Raw genomic sequence first — 24,070 nt, 5'->3', positions numbered from 1 at the left:
GTAAATCATAGAGAGATGACATTGGTGTTAATCAATACCTAAGGGGATGATAAAAATTTTGTTGCCGATATTAATTAGTGGCCACTGGCCAACTGTCCATTGGCCAAACCAGTGGCCAGGTGGACAGTGGCCACCGGTTACTTTTTGATACAAAAATCTTTTCCAATTTCTTAGGTATTGGTCAACATCAATATCATCTCTCTACAACTAATGGTTCCTGAGCTACGACTCGTTAAATATTTAGAAATTGGCCACTTTTGGCCAATATCAAGGGAACGGTAAGTCATAGAGAGATGATATTGGTGTTACTCAATACCTAAGTGGAGGGTAAACAATTTGGTACCGATATTAATTAGTGGCCATTGGCCAAACCAGTGGCCAGTTGGACAGTGGGCACCGGTTACTATTTGATACCAAAATATTTACCATCCTCTTAAGTATTGATCAACGTCAATATCATCTCTCTACAGCTTATGGTTCCCGAGCTATGGCTCCTAAAATATTTAGAATTGGTCCATTTTTGGGCAATATCACTCGAACGGTAAGTCATAGAGAGACAATATTGGTGTTAATCAATCCCTAATAGAATGTTACACATTTTCGTATCAATATTAATTGGTGGTCACTATACAACCGGCCATTGGCCAAACCAGTGGTCAGTTGGACAGTGACCGCCGGTTAGTATTTGGTACCAAAAAGTTCATAATCTTATTAGGTATTGATCAACATTAATATCATCTCTCGACAACTTATGGTTCCTGAGCTATGGCTCCTTAAATAGCTAGAAATTGTCCATTTTTGGCCAATATCACGGGAACGGTAAGTCATAGAGAGATGATATTGGTGTTAGTCAATACCTAAGAGGATGGTACGCATTTCGGTACCGATATTAATTGGGGGGCCACTATATAACTGGCCATTGATCAAACTAGTGGCCATTTGGCCAGTGGTTATCGGCTACTATTTAGCACCAAAATGTTCACCATCCTCTTAGGTAATGAACAACACCAATATGATCTCTCTACGACTTACGGTTCCCGAGATATGGCTCCTTAAATCTCTGGAAGTCGGCCATTTTTTGGCCAATATCTCGGGAACGGTAAGATTCACGCGAAAAATTTAATCACTTTCTCTGATAATTTTTGAAGCTCTATCAAATACACGGTTCAAAATTCAAAAAATCGCAAATAAGAGAGAGACGGACAGAGAGACACACAGACAGAGAATTCAGTAATGAACTTTTTAAATTCGTTGATAAAATACGAATAAAACAGTCTGTCGGCTTCATTAATTCCACTGTTCTATTGAGTGGTGACAGAACGTCTTTAAACCACATGATTGTTCTAATTCTTCACAGGTGCTTTGAGTGAGTGTTTACTTCCCTTATTCAATTTTCATCTTATTCCGTCATTAAACAATTTAAACTTATATCCCTTATAACTATCAAAATTTGAGCTACAAACTTTCTACAGCCTGAAAATAGGCAGTCAAATCCGTCTTACTTCGCACTAGCATCCAATATTGTCTTACCTCAGTTTCGTTCATATTTTAATAGTTATAGGTAAGTTACTTTAAATGCACCACAAATTAAAGACATTTTGTTTCAAGAAACAGAAAACATACAGGAAGATTTAGCAAATTTAGATTACATCTACATTTCAAACATTGACTTGTGAAAGATGAAGCTAAAACAACGGAAAAGATAGTCTAGTATACATATAATTTACGTAATATAAAGTAAACAGTAATAGTTTGTACGACTAACTTTACTTATTTTATAATTCTTGGACGAACGAATTTCTTTAATATAGATTTGAATCATTACAAACAGAACACATATATATATATATATATATTGTGACTACAAATAAAAAATACTCAAATTCAAATGCTTTTATTAAAGCGAGTGAGATTGAGTCTACGGTAGTCTAACATCTAACTCTTGTCATTTAACACAAAAACCGAATACCTCACCTCTGTTTAAAATAACATATAAGGGTTTGACTTACAAAAATAACAAATTTTGAATGATGCTGTAAAAGAAATCTTAATTTAAATTTTGTTATGTTAATGACCCGTATTTAAAACACTTTTAACGCTATAGAATCTATATGTTATAAAAGGCAACGAAAAAGTTCTTGCGATTTTTGACTTCCCATAATCATGCGCTCACAAAGAGGAAACTAAATTAACCACGCCTCCTAAGTGATCGAGAGTTAGTCTGATCATGGACCTTCAGTAATACAGCCACGTTGCGTACGTACAGAAGTCATAGCTCATCAGTGTCGAAGAGAAGTAGAGGTATCGAAGCAGCTTGTTCGCGAGTGTTCGTTATATGTTTTTAAAGTGGGTCTCTAAGCTGCTCATGAAGTTGCCGCATATGCCAGACATTTGAAGAGAATGCAGTGTAATAACGCACCACCAGGTATTGGTTTCAGAAATTATGTTCAGGAGATGTGAGTCTTTCGGATACACTTCGTAGTGAACGACCATATGTGGTAGATGATGAGGCCCTGAAAGAAGCTATTCAGGAGGACAGTGTCTAAAGTGTGAAGAACTTGCAGAAGGATTCCGTGTTTCCACTGAAACAGTCAAATTGCACCTGCATTGGATAGGGAAGTCATACAAGTTAAGCAAGTGGGCACTCTACACGTTGTCTTCGGCCAACAAAGAACAACGAGTGATAACCTGCTTGTCGTTGCTCATTCGGCACCTGAACACTGATGAAGTGAATCCCTTATGACACTCCCAAGCGTACTAGACATTGGTCGTCACACATCTCAAGACCACCTCTACACGTATGAAAGGTTATACTGTCTCTATGGTGGAATTGTTGTCAAGATGTGCATTACTACCTTCTTCCACCTTGTCAGACCATCAGTGCTGATCTTTACTCTCAGAAGTTGCAAAGGGTGCAGCGTGAATTGCAGCAGAAGGAGTCACCATTGGTAAATACCAAGGGTGTGCTGTTCTTGGAAGACAATGCGAAGCTACATATGGCAAAGAGGACCCGGAAGACCCTTCAACAACTTGGCTGGGATACATTGTGCCATGTGCCATGCTCACTGGCCCTTGCGTCAACAGATTACCACCTGTTTCATTTCCTCGAGAACCGCCTGCGTAGGAGATTATTCGCAAATGAGGAAGACCTGCAGAACGCACTCATGGAATCCTTTGCATCCACAACCCCGGAGTTTTATCTTTCCTGAATGGTAAGATGCTCATCCCTAGTCCGATCCCAACTTACGTCAAGCAAGTTCTGTAATGGACAAACACTGTATATGTGTAAGTGTTCTCAGAGGTATTTTGCTTCCTCGCACTTTCTTCATTCCACCACCGTTTATTATCAGCATCGCCCTTGACCTTAGTGCATAATCGTCGGAAGTTAAACTAGAAAAAAAAAGGCTTTATTATTTTTAAAGTGAAATCTTTTATATATTGTATTAAGTTGACTGGTAAGTAATTAAACAATTTAACAAACGGAAACAAGGAATCTTTGTTATAATGATAGTCTAACGTACTTCATATGAATGTTTATATATTGTCTAGTATGGTGGACATGGATAATATCGGCAATTCTCTGGATTTCTTTTTCTCCAATTGCTGTACACGAGCTAATAAAATAATATTGATGAATATACAATAGATAGGTATAGGAGAGGTAACGGATTTATGAATATAGAAAATGGTTTATATAGATCCTTCTCCACAAGGAGACTTGCTGAAGTGTAACTGACCTTTTTTGAGTGAAACTTTACATACAGTTTAGAAATGAATTTCTTTTCTCCAAACATTCTATCACGAAAACTTTCTCGAGCGCAAATAACTTTCTTCGAGCATCGATTGAGGCAGATCATATTAAACAATGTAGCATAATTTTCATTGGGTGTTGTGAAAAGGAAGACACGTCTTAAACATCAGGAGCTTTGAATTGGACTGTACATTAAGGATTATAAATGGCACTAATTATTAGGAGTAATTTTGCAAGTATCGTTAACTAGAACACATCAAAAACAAGAAAGAGAATGACAATTACAAATCGTAAAAATATTAATATCTCAAACATAAAACTACAGAGAAAACATTACGTTAAAAAACTTCATATTAAGTAAATCTTACCCTGGTGTTTTAAAAAGCAGTTATGACACACAACAAATAGTTCACTACCGATTTTACGATATCACAAGCATTTTTTTATACATTGGCTACACACACATTACCATTGTCTCTCTCTTAGAATGCTTTTGAAGCCTCGAAATAATCGATCAACATTTACCGATGTGACACTATCATATTAGAACCACGTCACAACCTTGTAACTTATAGTAACATACATTCCATGTACGTATTTGGTTCGTCAACAATCATTCGTCCCCATCAGTAAAAAACATTTAATTGTATATCTCACAATGAACTACATTCCACGATAATGGTGAGTAATGTAACTCGTATTTCTGGCACAAAGATGAACAAAACTTAACAAGCAATCATAAAGTGGCAAATATAGCCAATTATCACAATAAATGACATTTAATCACGATTTCTTGTAAAAACAGCAAAATATGACATTCTACCTCAACTACCGGGCTTTAATCATTATGTATCTGATGATTTATAATTCACCATCTGTTCTAGCCAAAACCTCAATTACGTCAAACGATGTGGTACCAGGCTTCCTGATATTGTAGAACTAAGAAAAGTTAAATATAAAAAAGAGGAGAAAAATATTTAGTAAAATGGAAAATTAATAGACTATTTGTTTTTAATTTATAGTTCCTTCATTAATACGAACATTGATCCGTTCAGTAATGAAAAGAACGGTTGAGTTGCAAAAATCAATATGGTTAACTAAAGGTATAGAATCGAGTGACAGCAGTGTTGAATTCAGACATTTTCACCCGGGGGGGGTATGTGAACTCCTCGGGGGGGATGGTTGTTTTTCTGTATTTTTGCAAGAAAGCAGCATATTTAAGAATTCCATTCACATGCACATCTTACCTAATATTGAGACTAATTGCTGATAAATATTCAATGTGAGATTATAATTAAAAAAAAAAAAAAAAAAACAATCGTTTGATTTCATCTAAAACATTAAATAAAAACTGGCAAAAATAGTTTAGACTAAATTTTAACTGCTATTTACAGTAGCTATTTTTGTTATTATTTCCTATATTCAGTAGTTAGTGTTAGTTACTAATGTAGAAGTTTTTAAAAAGATTTAAATTAACTCAAATATTTTTTTTTTTGTCCTAAAACAAACATACATAGGAATATCTTAACAAAAAGTTATCATTCTTTCTCACACTTCTGATTCTAAATCAAGCATATTAGCCTTTGTTTGTTTACTGCATACACATCAATAGTTTAGTTTATGAAATTTTCAGTAGATTAGTGCCGTGTCATGGAAAATCAGCGCTTGGAGCGAGAGTATACGAGAGCACCCCCGTACATATGAGTGAGGTCAACAGACCAGTCGCGAAATGTGAGAAAATTTTAAAAAGTAAACCCGGCTTGACCAAAATGTATTGCCAAACTCGGTCATAGCGTTAAGAAATACAGGTTTTATTGACTATTTGGTATTCTATCTTAGATGTTACATGTTTAATATTTATATAGAATGGGTCTGCGTCATTTATATGTATATTGAGAGATCGGATTTCGTCTGCACGTGCACGGAAAGAAAAGCAAATAATTGGGTGAAGTAATTTCTACATTTTGTGACTGAAATTTTGGGAGTTTCTCCGGGGGGGAATAGATTTTCTTCGGGGGGAGATTCCCCCCGGGCTACCCCCTGAATTCATCCCTGAGTGACAGTTCCAATATCTAGTCGCTCTGCCTCCGATGATTAAAAAATACTGTATAATGGTTGATCAATTGGAACATAGACAAAACTGGCAACAGTGCAAGTAGCTGAAGGGCGGGCAAGAGGTTGCGACGCTGCATTCATCACAGATACACGTCCGTTGAATAGAAGAGAAAATTGAAACAACAGTAGTGTCATGAATGGATTCAAACGAGTACATCGTGTGTAAAGAAGGTGTTTCGTCAAGGGAACTCTTATCGAATGCAAGTAATATACGGACACGCATGTTCGAAAATAAGCACACGCTGAAGTGATGTCTCAAGTTCTGAGGCAGAGAGATACACACTGTCAGATGTCCCATGACTGTGAAAGACGCCTGTAATCAATCAGAAAAATAATACACTGTTTACATGATGGCGAAGGATAATCGCTGTATAGTGGTACTTAAGGTGTCAACCTTAGCGTCGAATCCATCTATAGCATCGTATATATAGGAAATCGGGATATCGCAAAGTATATGCCCAACTGATACCATGACACCTCACCGATGGAGAGAAAGCTATGCAGATTAGGATATGCCTGGAACATTTCAGCCTATACCTCATGGACGGACAACGTTTTTCGGAGCAAATCGTGGTTTTTAATGAAACAACATATTTCGAATTTCTAGTTTAAGCAGTTTGCCCTGGATGTTGATCAGTCAGTCAGGACTATTTTATATATAGAGATAATGACAGCGGGGTAATGAGGTTAAATAACTCGAAGAAACCATCATTCCTTCGTTCTAATGAACTGTTACTATAATGTGTGGCACATTATTGCTAGCTTAATAATAATAATAATAATAATAATAATAATAATAATAATAATAATAATAATAATAATAATAACAATAATAATAAATTTGACTTAATACTTGGTTATAAAAGAATTTCGAGATATCTAATCAACATTAAGGATGTCAAAAACATCCATCGAACAGCTTTTTCAATAGAAAAGGTAGTGTGTGAATCCTATCGCATTAGAACAGAAAAGCCCCGACTAAATCTGGATAAAGAAAATATGGATAAGAATTGAGTTAGTATCAACTACATACAGTTTTTCTGAAAAAAAAAAAATATTCCTTGTAGTTTATCACACCTTCATATTGCAAGAAAGCAAATTCCCAAAAATATTAACTCTCAAAGGAGGAAGTAAACTTCGCGAAATATCAAGTGCAATACTTATTGTGCTTATATTTTTCGACTGCTTACTGATCAGTGAATTTTCATCGTAGTAGACATCGTAGGTGATTAGAATGTGCCCCTCCAGCGAGAAAATCCCTAGTTTGATTTCCAGTGGAAGCTCATGTGATTCTGGCCTGCCTCTCTCTTTCTCTCTATCCTCAAATCAGCATGACAGTTGAATTAGTTCATGCAAAAAGGGCTTCAGTCACCAAAGTGCGAAATTGAGTTCACATCGGATTTTGTTCCTATTGGATACACTTATGTTTCTATGCATAAAGAGTTTCATTGGTCTAACATTTTATAAACAGATATCAACTTCGATTATTCGAGGCAACATGAGCTTGAGTCAATGACTGAAGCCCTTCCTGCATGGAGAATTATATTTTTTCTATATGTTAGTGGCAATAGCTATTCATTTTGTTATTTGGTTGGTAGACCTATAACGTCTGGAACCTGGCGAAAAAACGTCTTAACACAGTTTTGTATTTAAAATGAGCAAAAAATAATAACTAAGTAAAATTACATGGATACAGGGCTTCGTCTATAATTTACATGCAAGGGGGACTTAAGTCCAAAGCGGAAAATAATTTGTTTTTACCATGGTAATGAGCATAAAAATTGTTTTCTTATAGAACATTCGATTAATGTAATTTTTACCTACATGAAAAAATGGCCATTTTGATATTATAGTTTCAAAACTACAATGTTTTATTTTTCTCAAAACTAAGTTTTTGAATGAAGCCCTTTTTGCGTTAACTGGTTCACTTGTTACATTCCATCGTAAGCACACGGAAGCTCATAGTTTCACTCAAAGTGTATGTGTATGTGGTTTTTTATTTCTCGGTTGGTCGGATCAGAACGAAATTCAGTGGGCAACTAGCCTATCGTCTGAAAGATAAAGATCGTTATATTTGGTGGGCAAGCTTGGCCATGGACAGGTTCAGCTCAGTAACAGAGGCTGTGTTCCACATCTTTACACGGAGGAAGCTTCTCAGTTTGGTTCACCTCTGCTTGTGTGACTAAGAGTTTTCCTTAGCGCAACGTTTAATGGTGTCTTAACCCCTTACGTACCAGTGACAATCATGCGGATGTCATGAAAACGTATCGCTTATTAATGGTCGTATTAATCCTGGAGATGACGAAATTTTTTAGTAGATGTAAGGCGTGAGTTAGTTCTACTATTTCTCCATAGGTGGCAGCACCTTATTGACAGAAAAGAAAAAAGTTTTGTCTCAGTAGATGGCAGGCCTAAGGGAGCATTCAATTACGACACATATATTTTTGTTTTGAAGATAAACAATTAGCAACTTCGAGATTGGAAAAGGAAAAATTTTGTCATTGATCTCCGGTCATTGTTGTCAACCTGAAGCAGTATAAAATACCTTCAGAACAAGAGAATTTCACTTTTTCAATCCAAATGTTCCACAATGCAAATAACTGAATAATCAATAATGTGAATGCTCTCTTCACGCGCGCATAATAACTATGCTCTATAAAACGGTTTAGACAGTTTACAGTAAAACATCGACGTTGTGATTTCAATATCAGCTCCCCACATACATAACCGAAATTGTCCGGTTTATTTACACACTTCCTCGACATCTTGTATCCTGTAAGGTATCACACACACACACACACAGGAATCTACACTCCATCAAATTCCCACAAAATACCTCTAGAAATTCCCTCATACAAAAATGGTGACATGGTGTACACATCATTGAAAATGTTTTATTGGAAGTCCAATGAGGTATAAACCATGGTTTATTGTAATTTTCGTGGAAATTATATGTGTTCAAGACCGACCCGACCCCACCCGTGACCCAAATTGACTAACCCGACCCGACAACCCGACCAGAGCTGACCCGATTGGCCCGACCCAAAGTGACCCGAGTGAACCAACCCGAGGTGACCTAACCCGACAACCGACCCGAGTGACCTGATCTTACAATCTAACCAGTTTGAGAGAGCTAGAAGCTTACAAAACTGCCACTAGAAAAACAATGCTGACCAATTCTTATGCATAAACCATTGTTTCGGCTTTTTTTATTTGTAGTATAATTATCCTCCTCCTCCTCCTCAGTGTTCTGCCAGAGCTCCTCCGTGGCTAAGCGGTTAGCGTACGCGCCTTTGGCGTGGGAGACCCGGGTTCGATTCCCGGCGGGAGCTCATGTGGTTCGGATTCCACGTTAATCAGTAGGTCCACGTCTCATATAGCCTCGCTGCTGAAAGGGACGCTAAACTAAAATCAACTCAACTCAACTCAGTGTTCTGCCATTAATGACAGGCCAGTTTCCGTGAACTAGGTAAGAAGCTTCCATTTTTGCTATTTACCGCTAATATCTGCCTCGCAACCCAACATAAAGTACCACCTTCCTTATTACAATCTATCAATTGCAACCTTCTTACACACTCTCGCTCCCATGATATCACCACCTTTACTACATCTATCAGAATGCAATCCCTTAGCAAGATCGGAACTTGTGATCCGTCCATTTTTTTGCTTCCTTATATCGTCTAATATTGCTCTCGTCTCTTCCATTTTTTCAGCATTCCCTAATTCGTTTTCCTCTCTTCCCTGCTAACCTTCTTTATTTTACCCCACATCCAAATTTCCAAGGTTAAAATTTAGGCAATCAACTTCGAAAGTCAAAATAAAAATTGACTGAGTTCTGAAGACAAGTTCTGAAGACTAAAAGAATAAAAGTTCTGAAGGCAACGTTATTTTCTAGTAAGGAATGTATATAGAACTTCTTTTAATATTTTTTGCTGTGTAACAAACAAAAATTTCATCACGTTAACATTCCGATTTTTCTATTTAAAAGCAGCGTTGCTGTCTGATATAATCATAAGGAACTAATTGCACTGAAATATCATTCTGTAGGGAGTTACCTTTTATTTTTTCTTGATTAATTTATCTAGAAGTTATTTGCAACGTTATATAAAATTAGCAAGTACATTGCGGAGAAAGTCAAATCACTACCGCAGCAATAATAATAATAATAATAATAATAATAATAATAATAATAATAATAATAATAATCTGAAGATGACCAAGAAAGTTCTGTATCTTTGTGGAGGTCTGTGTTCAATTGGCCCTCACACCGTGAGTTGAATGCGAATGGATATAAGGTGAAGGTCAGTTGTTGAACGAGATGAGACGAGACAGAATTTTCATGAAGGGGTACGAGATGAGACAGAGCTCTTTCAATAGAAACATATGCACTTTTCGAGACGAGACTACCTTCACGACACATTTTCGAGACGAGAATGCCCCAAACCTGGTCTCGTGAGCAACACTAGTAAGTATATCCAACATACTACTTGGTTGTGGCTGTTCAGATACACCGTGAACGTGCGTAAGGACTGAGTGAACATGGGGCCCTCACAGAGCGTCATAAGGGCTTGTTTGCTGTACGAGTTCAAATTGCTGCTCCGCGGGGCGGAAGATATGACAGGCCTTGGTTGAGGGTGTCGTGACTACGCGGAGAGTGCCGTGGTATGACGATTTAAGGACGGTGACGACACTCGAAGACGCACCACGTGCCGGAAGACAAACAGATGTTCAAAATAAAGATCTTCAGGCAGCAATTGAGGCGAAAACAGACATGTGAGGAACTGGTACTACATTTCAGTGTGAGTTGAGAAACCATTCGCCACCACCACCATCAACTTGGGAAGCACTGCAAGTTGGGTTGATGGGTCCTACATGATTTGACTTGGAGCCAGACAGCAATGCGAGCAGACACCTGTGTTTCTTTTGTGTCTCGTCTGAGGAAGGAGCAATTTCTGGAAAGAGTGTTGACATGTGATGCGAAGTGGGTGATGTACGTTAGCATCCCATGAACCGGTTCAAAAACAGCCCAAGCAAGCACTACACCAGAATAAGGTTCTCCTGTGCATTTTGTGGACTGCTCGAGGCATCGTTCATCGGGAACTGCTACCAGCTGGTCAGATCATCAATTCAACTGTGTACTGTCTGGATCCAGCAGTTGTGAATCGCAAAGGGGTCCTCCTGTTACAAGGCAACGCTAAGCCCCACGTGGCTAAAATGACCCAGTACATCTTTCTACGCCTTGGATGGAAAACACTATTGGATCCGCCATACTCCACGGACATTGTACCGTCCGATTATCACCTGTTCCATTCCTTGGACAATCACCTTAGAGAACGCCAATTCGAATCGCTAGTAGAGGTTCAATATGCACTTGATACTTTCTTCACTTCAAGTCCCACCAAGTTCGACTGCGATGGAATCCATAGCCCTCCAGAACGTCGGCAGAAGGTCGTCGAGGCTGATGGAGACGATTTTTGATATTCCAGGTACGTCTTAAGTTACATACCAATGTTCGAAGGTGTTGGTGAAAGGGCGGCGAAACTTTTTTCGGCATTCTTAAAGTTATAATAATAATAATAATAATAATGATAATAATAATAATAATGTGTCCTGCCCAAAGGCAGATGTTTGACCCGAAGGTCCATGGGTATTGATCCAGCTCGTACCAAGTAAGTTTTCTGGTGGACAAACACCATGTGCATGGGTTTTCTCGGTGTTCTCCCATTTCCTCCCACTTTCTTCATTCAACCACTTCAATTATTTCTCAACATCACTGTCTCTCTTAGCGTTGGTGCATAACGTGGGTTGTTAACTAGATATTTCCTTTCAATTTCACTTAATGTGACATTTAACTTGACATAGAAACGCAGAAAGGAAAAAAGTCAGTAGTAATATTACAATGATTACAATGCCAATTAGTTAATATAGGGTTAAATTAAAATGTTCTTACTATTTCACCTTCAATTAGTCACAATTATCATTCATTCACCAACTTCGAATTGAATTCTACAACAAAGCTCCTTATAGTATTCCGTATAGAAAATAAGTGAACAATGTGACGACCCGACCCGAGTGACCCGACACGAGCTAACCCGACTGTCCCGACTCGACAACCCAACCCAACCCGACCCGACCCGACCCTTAACCCGACCCGTTTGAGAGCACTATCAGAGGGGTACAATTTACAGTGCAATTTATTTGGTATGGTTTAGCATACTTTAAGGCTACCATACTTTTCGAAAACAGAAAAAACGGAACATCTTACAAATTAGTAGTAAATATAGCATTTTGAATTAATTTTATCTTTCGAATTTTACTACAGTATCGCACTAGTTATACAACTTAAAATAATGTATTAATATAGTCCATACTTAATCAACAGTGCTAGAAGCTAGAAGCTGTTATACAATATAAACGCAATCAGTGAACATACAATATTTAGGCAAAAATTATATTTTCAATATTATTACACATACCACCTTTACATGCTCTACATGTCTATAAAGAAAAAAATCCAGATTTATGAAGTTGTTTCCAAATTTCAATAGACTGATTTATTTTTGTTAACCTAAAATGCGAACTAAAAGAAAGCAATTTGCATAATTGTTTTTCTGAAGCAGAAAAAAATGTGTTTTCGGGGCTGGTCTGCAACGTCACAAGAATTTGTTGCCACCTCGGGGTATACATTCTTACTTTTAGTGATAAGAGTGCTACTTAGGAGGATATAAACATTGCATGTTATATCCGGGGAAGCAGCGATTGGAATAATAATAAAGATTAGAATGAAATTGTTCCTATAATATTGTCGGAATTGAAAGCAAAAGGAATAAGTCGATTTTATTATCTTTTCAGAAATTTTGATATGTAATTAGTAATAATAATAAAAAAAACAGGACAAGAAGGAAAATTTCTGTACACCGGAACAAATTTTAAGAAACCGGGGCGTATGGTAGCCTTACATACTTATTTGCATGCGGAATGTCAGTACGGAGGCACTACGTAGCAGAGTTGAAACAAAACCTCGTAAATAGGTTGCCAACTCAGGAAAACAAAATTACCGGCACACTCTCAAAATTCTCTGTACAAATGAGAAACTGAAGACTGTATTGATCGTTATTGTATTTACCAGCAATTGCCACTTGTTTAAAATTATCGAAACAGATGAATAATACTGGATATTAATCTTTATGTAACAATAGTTGATTCATAAAATGAAATTTACTCTATAAACTTACACTTCAAACAAAGGAAATTGCTTTAAAAAGTCATTTTCTACTCTCAATAAATGTATAAAATTCTTTTACAATAAAATATAAGTGTTATCAAATTTGTTATGTTAAATAAATAAAAAAAAACTGCCATTCATTAAAAAAAATAACGATAATGTATAATACAACGGAAATTTGTGTTTGTAAAGGCGCTGTTGAAAAATTTCGATGTTCAATGTTACACTCTGGATTGCAGATTCCAAAATACCGGTCAGAAGGGGGCTATTAAGAAGTTTGTACCGGTCACCGGCCTTAATCAAAATCACAGGAAATACCGGCCAGTTAGCAACTCTTTTCGTAAATCAGAATGCTGAATGTACCAAAATACTTCACCATGCATTCTATAGTTTCTGCAAAATGAGTTTAATGAAGATGATCAAATAAAACAAAATATTGTGTTGTAATTTTCCCTTTAACAGTCTACTTTGTGAATTTGTAATATCTTCTACTTATCAATTTCCTGTACGGGATGAGAATAACGGTTTCTGCGCAAGATAGAAAGAAAAATATAAATTTTTCTCATAAGGATTCAGCTCACGTAAGAAATAATGAATAAGTTTAATAATAAGAGCCGAGGAGTGATAAATTAACTCAGCAATAATGATTGTAATTATAAATATAAACATAAAAAAACAAAAAAAACATTTAATTCCATCATCGTTAGAATAAGATCAATATAGTGAATCACACGATAGTGTGAACATACCAAACCACACAATAGTGTGAACAAAGTCCTGTTAGAAAAATAGTTCATAAATGTGACACATTTTTTTAAAATGTTTCTACCATTTATACAGTCCCCCACATTGTTTTCGTTCTGGCGCCGTCCCTAATTGTGTACATACAAACATTTCGCCTGCACATTTCTGTACAAACGAAGTGCACACGATTGCGACAATTTGTGATTCAACTGGACATGGTGGGGGGCTACCACTTAAGACAGCCCCACTTTGTTTTCGTTCTGGCGGCGCACCTAGTTGTGTACAAACAAAAATTTTGCCTGCACATTTCTGTACAAACGACGTACAAACGATTGCGACAATTTGTGATTGAATTGGACATGGTCAGGGGCTACCACTTAGACACCCCCACTTTGGTTTCGCTCTGGCGGCGCTCCTAATTGTGTACAAACAAAAATTTTGCCTGCACATTTCAGTACAAACGATTGCGACAATTTGTGATTGAATTGGACATGGTCGGGGGCTACCACTTAGACAGTCCCATTTTGTTTTCGTTCTGGCGGCGCCCCTAATTTTGTTCAAACAAACATTTCGCCTGCACATTTCTGTACAGACGATGCACAAACCAATGCGACAATTTGTGATTGAATTGGACATGGTGGGGTGGCTACCACTTAGACAGCCCCCATTTTTTTCTGTTCTGGCGGCGCCCCTAATTGTGTACAAACAAAAATTTTGCCTGCACATTTTTGTACAAACGAAGTACAAACGATTGCGAAAATTTGTGACTAAATAGAACATGTTGGTGGGAGGCTACCACTTAGACAGCCCCCAATTTGTTTTCGTTCTGGTGGCGCCCCTAATAGTGTACAAACGAAAATTTGGCCTGCAAATTTGTGTACAAACGGTGTACAAACGATTGAAATAATTTGTGATTGATATGAACATGGTGGAGGCTACCATTAAGACAGACCCCAATTTGTTTTCGTTCTGCAGCGCCCCTAACTGTGGGCAAACGATAATTTTGCCTGCACATTTCTGTACAAACGATGTAGAAACGATTGCGAAAATTTGTGCTTAAATTGGACATGGTGGCGGGCTACCACTTAGACAGCCCCCACTTTGTTTTCGTTCTGGCGGCGCCCCTAATTGTCTACAAACGACAATTTTTCGTCACTTTTCTGTACGAACGACGTACATAGAATTGCCACAATTTGTGATTGAATTAGGCATGGTAAAGGGCTTCCATGTAGACAGCCCTCCCACTTTGTTTTCGTTCTGGCGGCGCCCCTAATTGTGTACAAATAAACATTTCGTCTGCACATTTCTGTACAAACGAAGTACAAACGATTGCGAAAATTTGTGCTTGAATTGGACATGGTGGGGGCTACCACTTAGACAGCCCCCAATTTTTTTCGTTCTGGCGGCGCCCCTAATTGTGTGCGAACATACATTTCGCCTGCACATTTCTGTACAAACGAAGTACAAACAATTTCGACAATTTGTGATTCAATTGGACATGGTGGGGGGCTACCACTTAGACAACCCCCATTTTTTTCTGTTCTGTCGGCGCTCCTAATTGTGTACAAATGAAAATTTCGCCTGCACATTTCTGTACAAACGAAGTACAAACGATTGCCATAATTTGTGATTGAATAGGACGTGTTGGTGGGGGGCTACCAGTTAGACAGCCCCCAATCTTTTTCGTTCTGGCGGCGTCCCTAATAGTGTACAAACGAAAATTTTGCCTGCACATTTCTGTACAAACAATGTACAAACGATTGCGATAATTTGTGATTCAATTGGACATTGGGGGCTACCACTTAGACAGCCCCCCACTTTGTTTTCGTTCTGGCGGCGCCCCTAAGTTTGTTCAAACAACTATTTCGCCTGCACATTTCTGTACAAACGGTGCACAAACAACTTGTGATTGAATTGGACGTGGTGGGGGCGGGAGCTACCACTTAGACAGCCCCATTTTTTTCTGTTGTGGTGGCGCTCTTAATTGTGTGCAAACGAAAATTTTGCCTGCACATTTTTGTACAAACGAAGTATAAACGATTGCGATAATTTGTGATTGAATAGGACATGTTGGTGGGGGCTACCACTTAGACAGCCCCAATTTTTTTTTTCGTTCTGGCATCGCCCCTAATTGCGTGCGAACATACATTTGTGATTGCGATAATTTGTGATTGAATAGGATGTGTTGGTGGGGGGCTACCAGTTAAACACCCCCATTTTTTTCGTTCTGGCAGCGCCCCTAATAGTGTACGAAAATTTGGCCTGCACATTTCTGTACAAACAATGTACAAACGATTGCGGCAATTTGTGATTCAATTGTAAATGGTAGGGGCTACCATTTAGGGGAACTCCCTCGAGAGGAATCATTCTACTTATTTATTGCAAAAAGCAGAACTTAAAAATTCGCATTCGTCCAAAGTTATCGTGAGAAGTAACAGCCGTTTGTATGTACGTACTAATATCGATAAGTTCCACTACGCGATCCCAATTAATACTTCATATACCCGCGCCACACACACACACACTAGCATATGTACATACGAAGGTATACCTGGTAGTATCCACATGCTTACGCCGGAAACTAGAAACAAAAAAATCACTAACACACACACACACACACACACACACAGAGAGAGAGAGAGAGAGAGAGAGAGAGAGAGAGAGAGAATATCTTGTTGTACCTTTATACTGAATGCACCATTACTCACAAAATCAGTTAAAAAAGAAAAAGGAAAAAAGTTGTAAATGAAACTTTCAAAGATAGGTACCACTGCTGCGTGTCACACATGAGATTGTTCCATAATGATTGATTCGTAATATGATGTATATGGGTTTCTTAATGGTAGTATAACAAAATGCCTTCAAATTGACCACTAAATAAAAAGTGAAATTTATTTCTCAAATTTTGTAAAATCGAAGTCGGTGGGCATTATGGGAACAGTCTACAATAACAATATAAGCAAAAAATATTAATATACTTCACGTTTTCCAGTGGGTGCAAGAAAGCTTCGAATAGTGTTTGTTGTCATAAGCATTAGCTGATGTAATATATATATATATATATATATATATATATATATATATATATATATATATATATATATATATATACATACATACAGTAATACCTGTGAACTTGGCCACCTCTCTAAGTTGGTCACCTGTCTATCTTGGAAGTTGGCCGCATTGAAGCAATGTTTACCCTATGATAATAATAAATTTACCTGCGTGTCTTGGCGACGCAAAATACTGTTTTGTTATTTTTCTTAACTCTTTCGTATTCCCATATGAGAGGCAGATGTTTTGTATTTGTTACTGGAGACAAGAAGCATGGGTTTCCACGGTTTGTTCTTAGAGATCAACCACCAAAGCACTATCCTGATAGAGGGGTGTTGAAGGGTTTTTTGGCCATTCTGTCCTTTGCCAAATAATAATTATTATTTTTTTCTAACAGCCTTATATTCAATTTTGACAGTGTCGGTATGTAGTGCCAATTTTTGTGTACAGATGGCTCTTGGGGTAACTTTTTCTCTACCCCGAAGTTCCGCATACTGGTTCCTTTCCTCCCATTGTTCAAAATTTACAGTTAGGTCGCGTCCAAGCATCTTTTGTCAGTGTGGGAGTGAGAGCTTTATGTGTGTAACGCGCTACCGCGATCGTGCTTAGAGTACCAAATTGCATTCCTTTTCAATGGGAATAACTATCAATCTTCTGTGTACCAAATACAGTCCACTAATTGTGTAATTTTTATTATGTGTTAGTACTCAATAATTATTAACACGTTTCTTCAGTGTTTTTATATATGTTAAAACAACAAACCGTTGTTTGGATAAACATATTAAATGGTCCTCTTTTCGGGCCGGATTCGTAACCGTTGTGAACAATTTTAAACGAACAGTGTGAACATTCTTGTTTGGTTTTGTGTTTATAGTTAAGATGGAGACATTTGCTGTGAAGAAACGGACCCTTAAGTCCAAAATCACAAGAGCTGAAAAAGCCGTTGAGCTTTTGACAACAATTGAAGTGAACGCCATTCTTGTTCACAAAGAAAAAGTGGCGGATCTTGAACGAGAATGCTCAGCGTTGTTGGAAGATTGTGCTTCCGTGGCAACAGATGAAGAATACACAAGGAAAGAAGTGGACATTGCGGAGATGGACAACAGGACAGTGAAACTGCGGGTGTCATTAATTGGATTACAAGTGTCACAACCCCCTCCCCCAAACCCTGTGTCTGAAGTGCAACAAGTGAGTGACATTAGGTTACCCAAACTCCAGCTTCCAGTGTTCTCAGGAAATCTATTCGAGTGGCTTTCGTTCCAAGACTTATTCGTGGCCTCTGTGCATAATAACGAGAAGCTGACAGGTGCTCAAAAAATGCAGTATTTAAAAACATCGTTGCAAGGGGAACCGACACAGCTTTTACAAGCTATGCAGATAACGGACAGTAATTATAAAGAAGCATGGGTCATGTTAAACGCGCGCTATCATAATAAGCGAGAAATAGTAAACTCGATTTTAAAACGGTTAGATACACAACCTTCCATTAAACAGGAATCAGCAGCCGCGTTAAGAAAATTGATAGACACCACCATGGAGTGTACGCGTTCTCTTAAGGTGTTGGAAGAACCAATCGAACATTGGGATGCGCTCTTAGTGTACCATACAGCGGATAAATTAGATAACGAGACACGTAGGCAATGGGAGCTTTCTTTGAACTCAAATGAACAGCCATCTTTTGAGCAACTCGCGGCATTTTTGAACAACAGAGCCCGCGCTCTTGCTGTTGCGGCCAATGACAAGCCGAGACAACCATCCGCCACTAGTGACCCAATGAAAGGCCGCGAAAATAAATCAGCGTCCTCTTATGTCAGTACTGCTCAACGAGCTCAAACTCAATGTGAAATGTGTAGTTCTGACCACCCTCTTTACAAATGTGCCGAATTTACCAAACGAACAGTAGAAGATCGTGTCGCATTCGTAAAGGAGAGAAAACTATGCTTTAATTGCATGCGCAAAGCATGTTGAAAGGACAAATGCTCATCCAGCAAATGTCGAAAGTGTGATAAGAAACATCATACATTATTACATTTTAACAGAAGTGAGTCGACGTCGAACCCAGTACAATCTCAAGAAACAAGTGTTGCCTCTCATGTGACTTCATGAGAAGTCAGTGAAGTCAGTGTTCCTCATGTGAAGTCAGTGTTCCTCATGTCCTATTGTGTACTGCTATCGTGAAATTATTAGGGAAGGATGGTGTGCCATATCCATTCCGGTGTATGCTCGATTGCGCATCGGAGTGCAGTTTTGTCACTGAAAATTGCGTGCAGAAACTTGGTCTTCGAAAAATCAGATCCAGTGGGATGATTTCCGGTATAACGGGAGCAGGTGTAGGAACTGCTAATGCTATGGTGAATTTCAAGTTTCAACTTCAAGGCTGTTGTGGTGCCCAAGGTGACGTCAAATCTACCAAAACAGCCATGTCCCGAAGCAACGTGCTGGCCACATTTGACAGGCTTAAGGTTGGTGGACCCCACTTTTAATGAGATGGGCCCCATTGACATTCTTCTCGGTGCTGACGTGTTTCCGTCTCTCATGCTCGGGGGAAAGCGGGTCGGACCTCCAGGCTCACCTATTGCTCTTGAAACGACACTGGGATGGGTGTTATCCGGAAGTGTAGGTTCTAAAGCCAGCAACGTGACAGCGACATCATGCCGTGTATCATGTGAAATAGATTCTGCCCTTCAACGGTTCTGGGAACTAGAAGAGCTGCCTCAGCAAACGCACTTATCCAAAGAAGAAAGGGATTGTGAGCAACATTTTCTGAAAACCCACCACCGTGACTCACAGGGACGTTATGTGGTAAGACTACCTTTCAGGTGTAGCGCGCCAGCACTAGGAGAATCACGCGAGATCGCGATTAAGAGATTATTGAACACGGAACGCAAATTAGCGAAACAACCTGTGTTACAGCGGCAGTATCGTGAGTTCATGGACGAATATCTTGAACTGGGACATATGGAGCTTATCCCCGCAAATGAGAAAAATGTGCCCCCCGAAAAAGGCTGCTACCTGCCGCATCACGCGGTCTTAAAACCTACTAGCTCTACCACGAAAGTGCGAGTGGTTTTCGATGGAAGTGCGGAAACAACTTCTGGGGTGTCCTTAAATCAAAGGCTCATGGTGGGCCCGAAGTTACAGGAAGACATTTTTTCTATTCTAGTTCGCTTTCGCGAAAATCGTGTGCCATTATGTACTGATATTAAACAGATGTACCGTGCCATACGAGTGCATAAGGACGATGTGGACTATCAAAGGATTGTTTGGAGAAACTCGCCAAGTGAAACTATACAGGACTACCGCCTACTCACCGTCACTTATGGTGCCGCTCCTGCTAGCTTTCTTGCCACGAGATGCCTACTCCAGGCGGTCGAAGATGAAGGGGAGAGATTCCCGCTAGCAGCCGAAGCCGTGAAACGGGATTTTTTCATGGACGACTACCTCGGAGGTGCGACCAGTGTGAGGGACGCAATTGAGTTGCAGCAGCAGCTAATTCAACTGTTACGGGAATGCGGTTTTGAGCTTCGAAAATGGTTATCTAGTGAACCAGAAGTGCTCGAGGCCGTTCCCCCCCACTTGAGCGAAATGGATGTGCCCTTCAATTTCAGTGAAGAAAGCAACTTTAAGACACTCGGGGTGCAGTGGTCACCTGTAAGTGACGAATTTGGTTTCAGTGTATCCATGTGTGGACAAAACGGAAGGTACTATCGGAAGTGGCCAAAATCTTCGATCCTCTTGGTCTTCTTTCCCCAATGACTATAAAGGCTAAGATACTATTGCAATCCTTATGGAAGGAAAACTTAGGCGGGGATGAACCCCTTTCTCTTGAAACCAGTGCAGTGTGGCAAGACTACTGTGACTCATTATTTTTGTTACATGAGGTGGAGGTAGCGCGATGCATCATGCCATCTGACACTGTCAGCTGTCAGCTGATAGGTCATTGTGATGCTAGCGAACGAGCTTATTGTGCAGTGGCCTACCTACGATCAGAATGTGCAGACGGGGGTGTGGTAGTAAGCCTCATTGCGGCTAAGACTAAGGTTGCGCCCATCAAAGCTGTGTCCCTCCCCCGCTTGGAATTGTGTGCGGCATTATTGTTGGCTAAGTTGCTAAAACAGTAGCTAATGCAATTAATTTCAATGTGAAAGAAGCTAGAGCCTTTACGGATTCTATGGTCGTATTATCGTGGTTAGCTCAGTCACCGGACAAATGGCGAACCTTCGTTGCTAACAGAGTAGCGAAAATTCAGAATATTCTGCCTGCCTCCCAGTGGGGGCATGTCGAGAGTAAAGACAATCCAGCGGACTGTGCTACGCGGGGGGTCATGCCCCAGGAGCTCTTATGTCACCCTCTGTGGTGGGAGGGTCCTTCGTGGATGCGCGAAGCAGTGTTGCCAGCGTCATTTTGTACTCCGGCTGCCTCAAGTGTAGTTGAGGAAGAAAGAAGAAAATGTGTCACAGTCATGTGTGTGAACACCGAAAATGACTTTACGAATCGCTACTCCTCCCTGTCAAAGTTAAAAAGAGTGGTGAGCTGGTGTCGGCGGTTTATTTACAATTGCAGAAACCCAAAACAGAAGCTTCGTGGTTCATTGACCGCGACAGAATTAGAAGAAAGTCTTTTGTGCCTGGTCAAGGTAGTGCAACAAGGTATCTTTTCTACAGAGCTGAAGTGTCTGCAGAATGAACAGCCCCACCCCCGCAAAAGCAGTTTGTTATGTTTTACTCCCTTTATTGACAGTGATGGAATTTTACGTGTTGGTGGAAGGTTGCAGAATGCCGAGATGTCCGTGGATAGGAAACACCCTATTTTGATGCCCAAAAAGCATAAACTTACTCGTCTATTGGTGGAATGTGAGCATGCAAATACCTTGCATTGTGGGCCTCAATTAGTGCTGGATACCCTGCGAACAAAGTTTTGGGTGCTGGGGGCCAGAAGTTTAGTGCGTGATGTTATTCACAAATGTGTGAGGTGTCAGCGTTTCAATGCAAAAACCCAGACTCAAATTATGGGTTCACTGCCAGCATCCCGGGTTAATCCCGGCAAGTGCTTTTCCAAGACTGGTGTACATTACGCTGGGCCATATGTTCTGAAAAACAGCTATGGAAGAAGTCGTATTAAGGGTAAGGGCTATATTGTTCTGTTTGTGTGTCTCGCTACCAAGGCCCTACACCTTGAATTGGTATCTGATGCCAGCATCAATTCATTTCTAGCCGCTTTGAAGCGATTTATAGCCCGCAGAGTTGTTCCAAGTGATTTTTATAGTGACTGTGGTCGAAATTTTGTGGGCGCTAGTAAAGAATTAAATCAGCTGTTGAAGGCCAGTGTGCATTCCAAGGAAAATAACCTGACCACATCATTCCTCTCCGAAAGGGGAATAACTTGGCATTTCAATCCCCCATATTCCCCTCACTTTGGTGGTTTATGGGAGGCCGGCGTGAGGAGTGTGAAACGCCATTTAAAAAGAATAATGGGAAATGTAACATTGTGCTACGAAGAGATGTGTACCGTGCTGGTCCAAATATAAGCAATTCTGAACTCGCGTCCTCCCACACCGTTGTCAGAGAATCCTAATGATCTCTCCTGTCTTACCCCTGCTCACTTCTTAGTTGGGGAATCCCTCTCGGCCCTCCCAGAGAAGGATTGCTCGTCCCCTAACCTCTCTCACCTTAGAAGATGGCAGCTTGTGCAACAGCTTGTAAGGCATTTCTGGCGTCGCTGGTCAATAGAGTATTTGTCCTGCCTCCAGCAAAAGACAAAGTGGTTTACACTACAAGATAACCTGAAGGTGGGCGACATGGTGATAATAAAGGAATCTAACCTCCCCCCACTACAATGGAAGCTTGGGAGGATCAAGGAAGTTCACTCAGGCCGCGATGGAGCAGTGCGTTTAGTTACAATTAAAACAGGCCAGGGCGAACTGAAACGTCCTATTGTGAAACTGTGTTTGATCCCGTTCAATTCCCAAACTAAATAGGTAATGGCAGTGGTGTCGTGATAAGTGCATTGGCTGCTGTCCTATAATTTGTAAATAGTGTTTTCATGTTTCAGCGTATTAATATTCATTAGTCTTATGCAGTGTATGTGATTTGTGTGATTCAAGGCTTGTGAAGTTATTATTTTCTTTGAAACTTGAGCGTTTCAAGGTGGGGGCTACGTTTGGGCCATTCTGTCCTTTGCCAAATAATTATTATTATTTTTTCTAACAGCCTTATATTCAATTTTGACAGTGTCTGTATGTAGTGCCAATTTTTGTGAACAGATGGCTCTTGGGGTGACTTTTTCTCTATCCCGAAGTTCCGCATACTGGTTCCTTTCCTCCCATTGTTCAAAATTTACAGTTAGGCCGCGTCCAAGCATCTTTTGTCAGTGTGGGAGTGAGAGCTTTATGTGTGTAACGCGCTACCGCGATCGTGCTTAGAGTACCAAATTGCATTCCTTTTCAATGGGAATAACTATCAATCTTCTGTGTACCAAATACAGTCCACTAATTGTGTAATTTTTATTATGTGTTAGTACTCAATAATTTTAACACGTTTTTTTCAGTGTTTTTATATATGTTAAAACAACAAACCGTTGTTTGGACAAACAAAGGGAGATGTGAATAAGTACAAGCACGTACAGGAATTGAATAAATGGTTGTAAGTATTTGTTTATCCTATCTGTTTTGTTGAAACCATTTGCTATATCGGCTCCTTTCATCAGTGGGAGCTTTAGTAATCCTGGAGAATTCTCAAGATTTAAGCTATCCGTGTCAATTATGAAGTATTGGGACCTGACGGCTTGTCGAGAGGTAGCGGAGGTTTTGAGATATGATTTTCTCAAAACTTTTTTTGCTCCGAGGGAAACACTTGTAGCTCATTAACAAGAGTAAGTTAACTACAATATTATAATGTGCATATGTGTCAAAAAGAATAAAAGAAATACGTTCAGAATGAACCACCATGAATAAATTGGTGAAATAAATGATTTGCTACTTTCTCCAAAGATATCTTCGTCAGTGTCGAAAAAAAAAAAGTCATATAAACTGTCCAATTTCTAATTTTGCTTAACTTATTTTCAATCTGAATAACTCTTTGTGCTACTATATCAATTTCAATAAACTGTGTAGAGTTTCTATTTCATGTTTGTGTTCCTGCACGCCGACTACGTGGGTGCTCCGGGGCTCCGGTACCCAC

At 39.4% G+C, this 24,070-nt stretch overlaps 3 protein-coding genes across 3 annotated transcripts; all 3 read left to right on the top strand.

The window, feature by feature from the left end:
- The first annotated feature begins 17,771 nt into the window (after positions 1–17,771).
- Positions 17,772–18,860, top strand: LOC145673994 (uncharacterized). Its single transcript, XM_081743819.1, has one exon. The coding sequence runs from the start codon at positions 17,772–17,774 to the stop codon at positions 18,858–18,860; it is 1,089 nt and encodes a 362-aa protein (XP_081599945.1).
- A 519-nt stretch (positions 18,861–19,379) lies between these two features.
- Positions 19,380–20,648, top strand: LOC145673993 (uncharacterized). Its single transcript, XM_081743818.1, has one exon. It carries the CDS (start codon positions 19,380–19,382, stop codon positions 20,646–20,648), a length of 1,269 nt encoding a protein of 422 aa, XP_081599944.1.
- A 415-nt stretch (positions 20,649–21,063) lies between these two features.
- LOC145673992 (uncharacterized) lies at positions 21,064–22,419 on the top strand. Its single transcript, XM_081743817.1, has one exon. The coding sequence runs from the start codon at positions 21,064–21,066 to the stop codon at positions 22,417–22,419; it is 1,356 nt and encodes a 451-aa protein (XP_081599943.1).
- Positions 22,420–24,070: the final 1,651 nt, after the last annotated feature.

Source organism: Thermobia domestica, chromosome 17, assembly GCF_964235325.1.
Source record: "Thermobia domestica chromosome 17, izTheDome1.hap1.1, whole genome shotgun sequence".
Lineage (NCBI taxonomy): Eukaryota > Metazoa > Arthropoda > Insecta > Zygentoma > Lepismatidae > Thermobia > Thermobia domestica.
The sequence above is the reverse complement of the archived record's forward strand: the minus strand, read 5'-3'. Positions and strand labels throughout refer to the sequence as shown.

Coding starts and splice junctions, on each gene's coding strand:
- LOC145673993 (XM_081743818.1), top strand. CDS start 19,380: ATGGGCCCCATTGACATTCTTCTCGGTGCTGACGTGTTTCCGTCTCTC.
- LOC145673992 (XM_081743817.1), top strand. CDS start 21,064: ATGGTCGTATTATCGTGGTTAGCTCAGTCACCGGACAAATGGCGAACC.
- LOC145673994 (XM_081743819.1), top strand. CDS start 17,772: ATGGAGACATTTGCTGTGAAGAAACGGACCCTTAAGTCCAAAATCACA.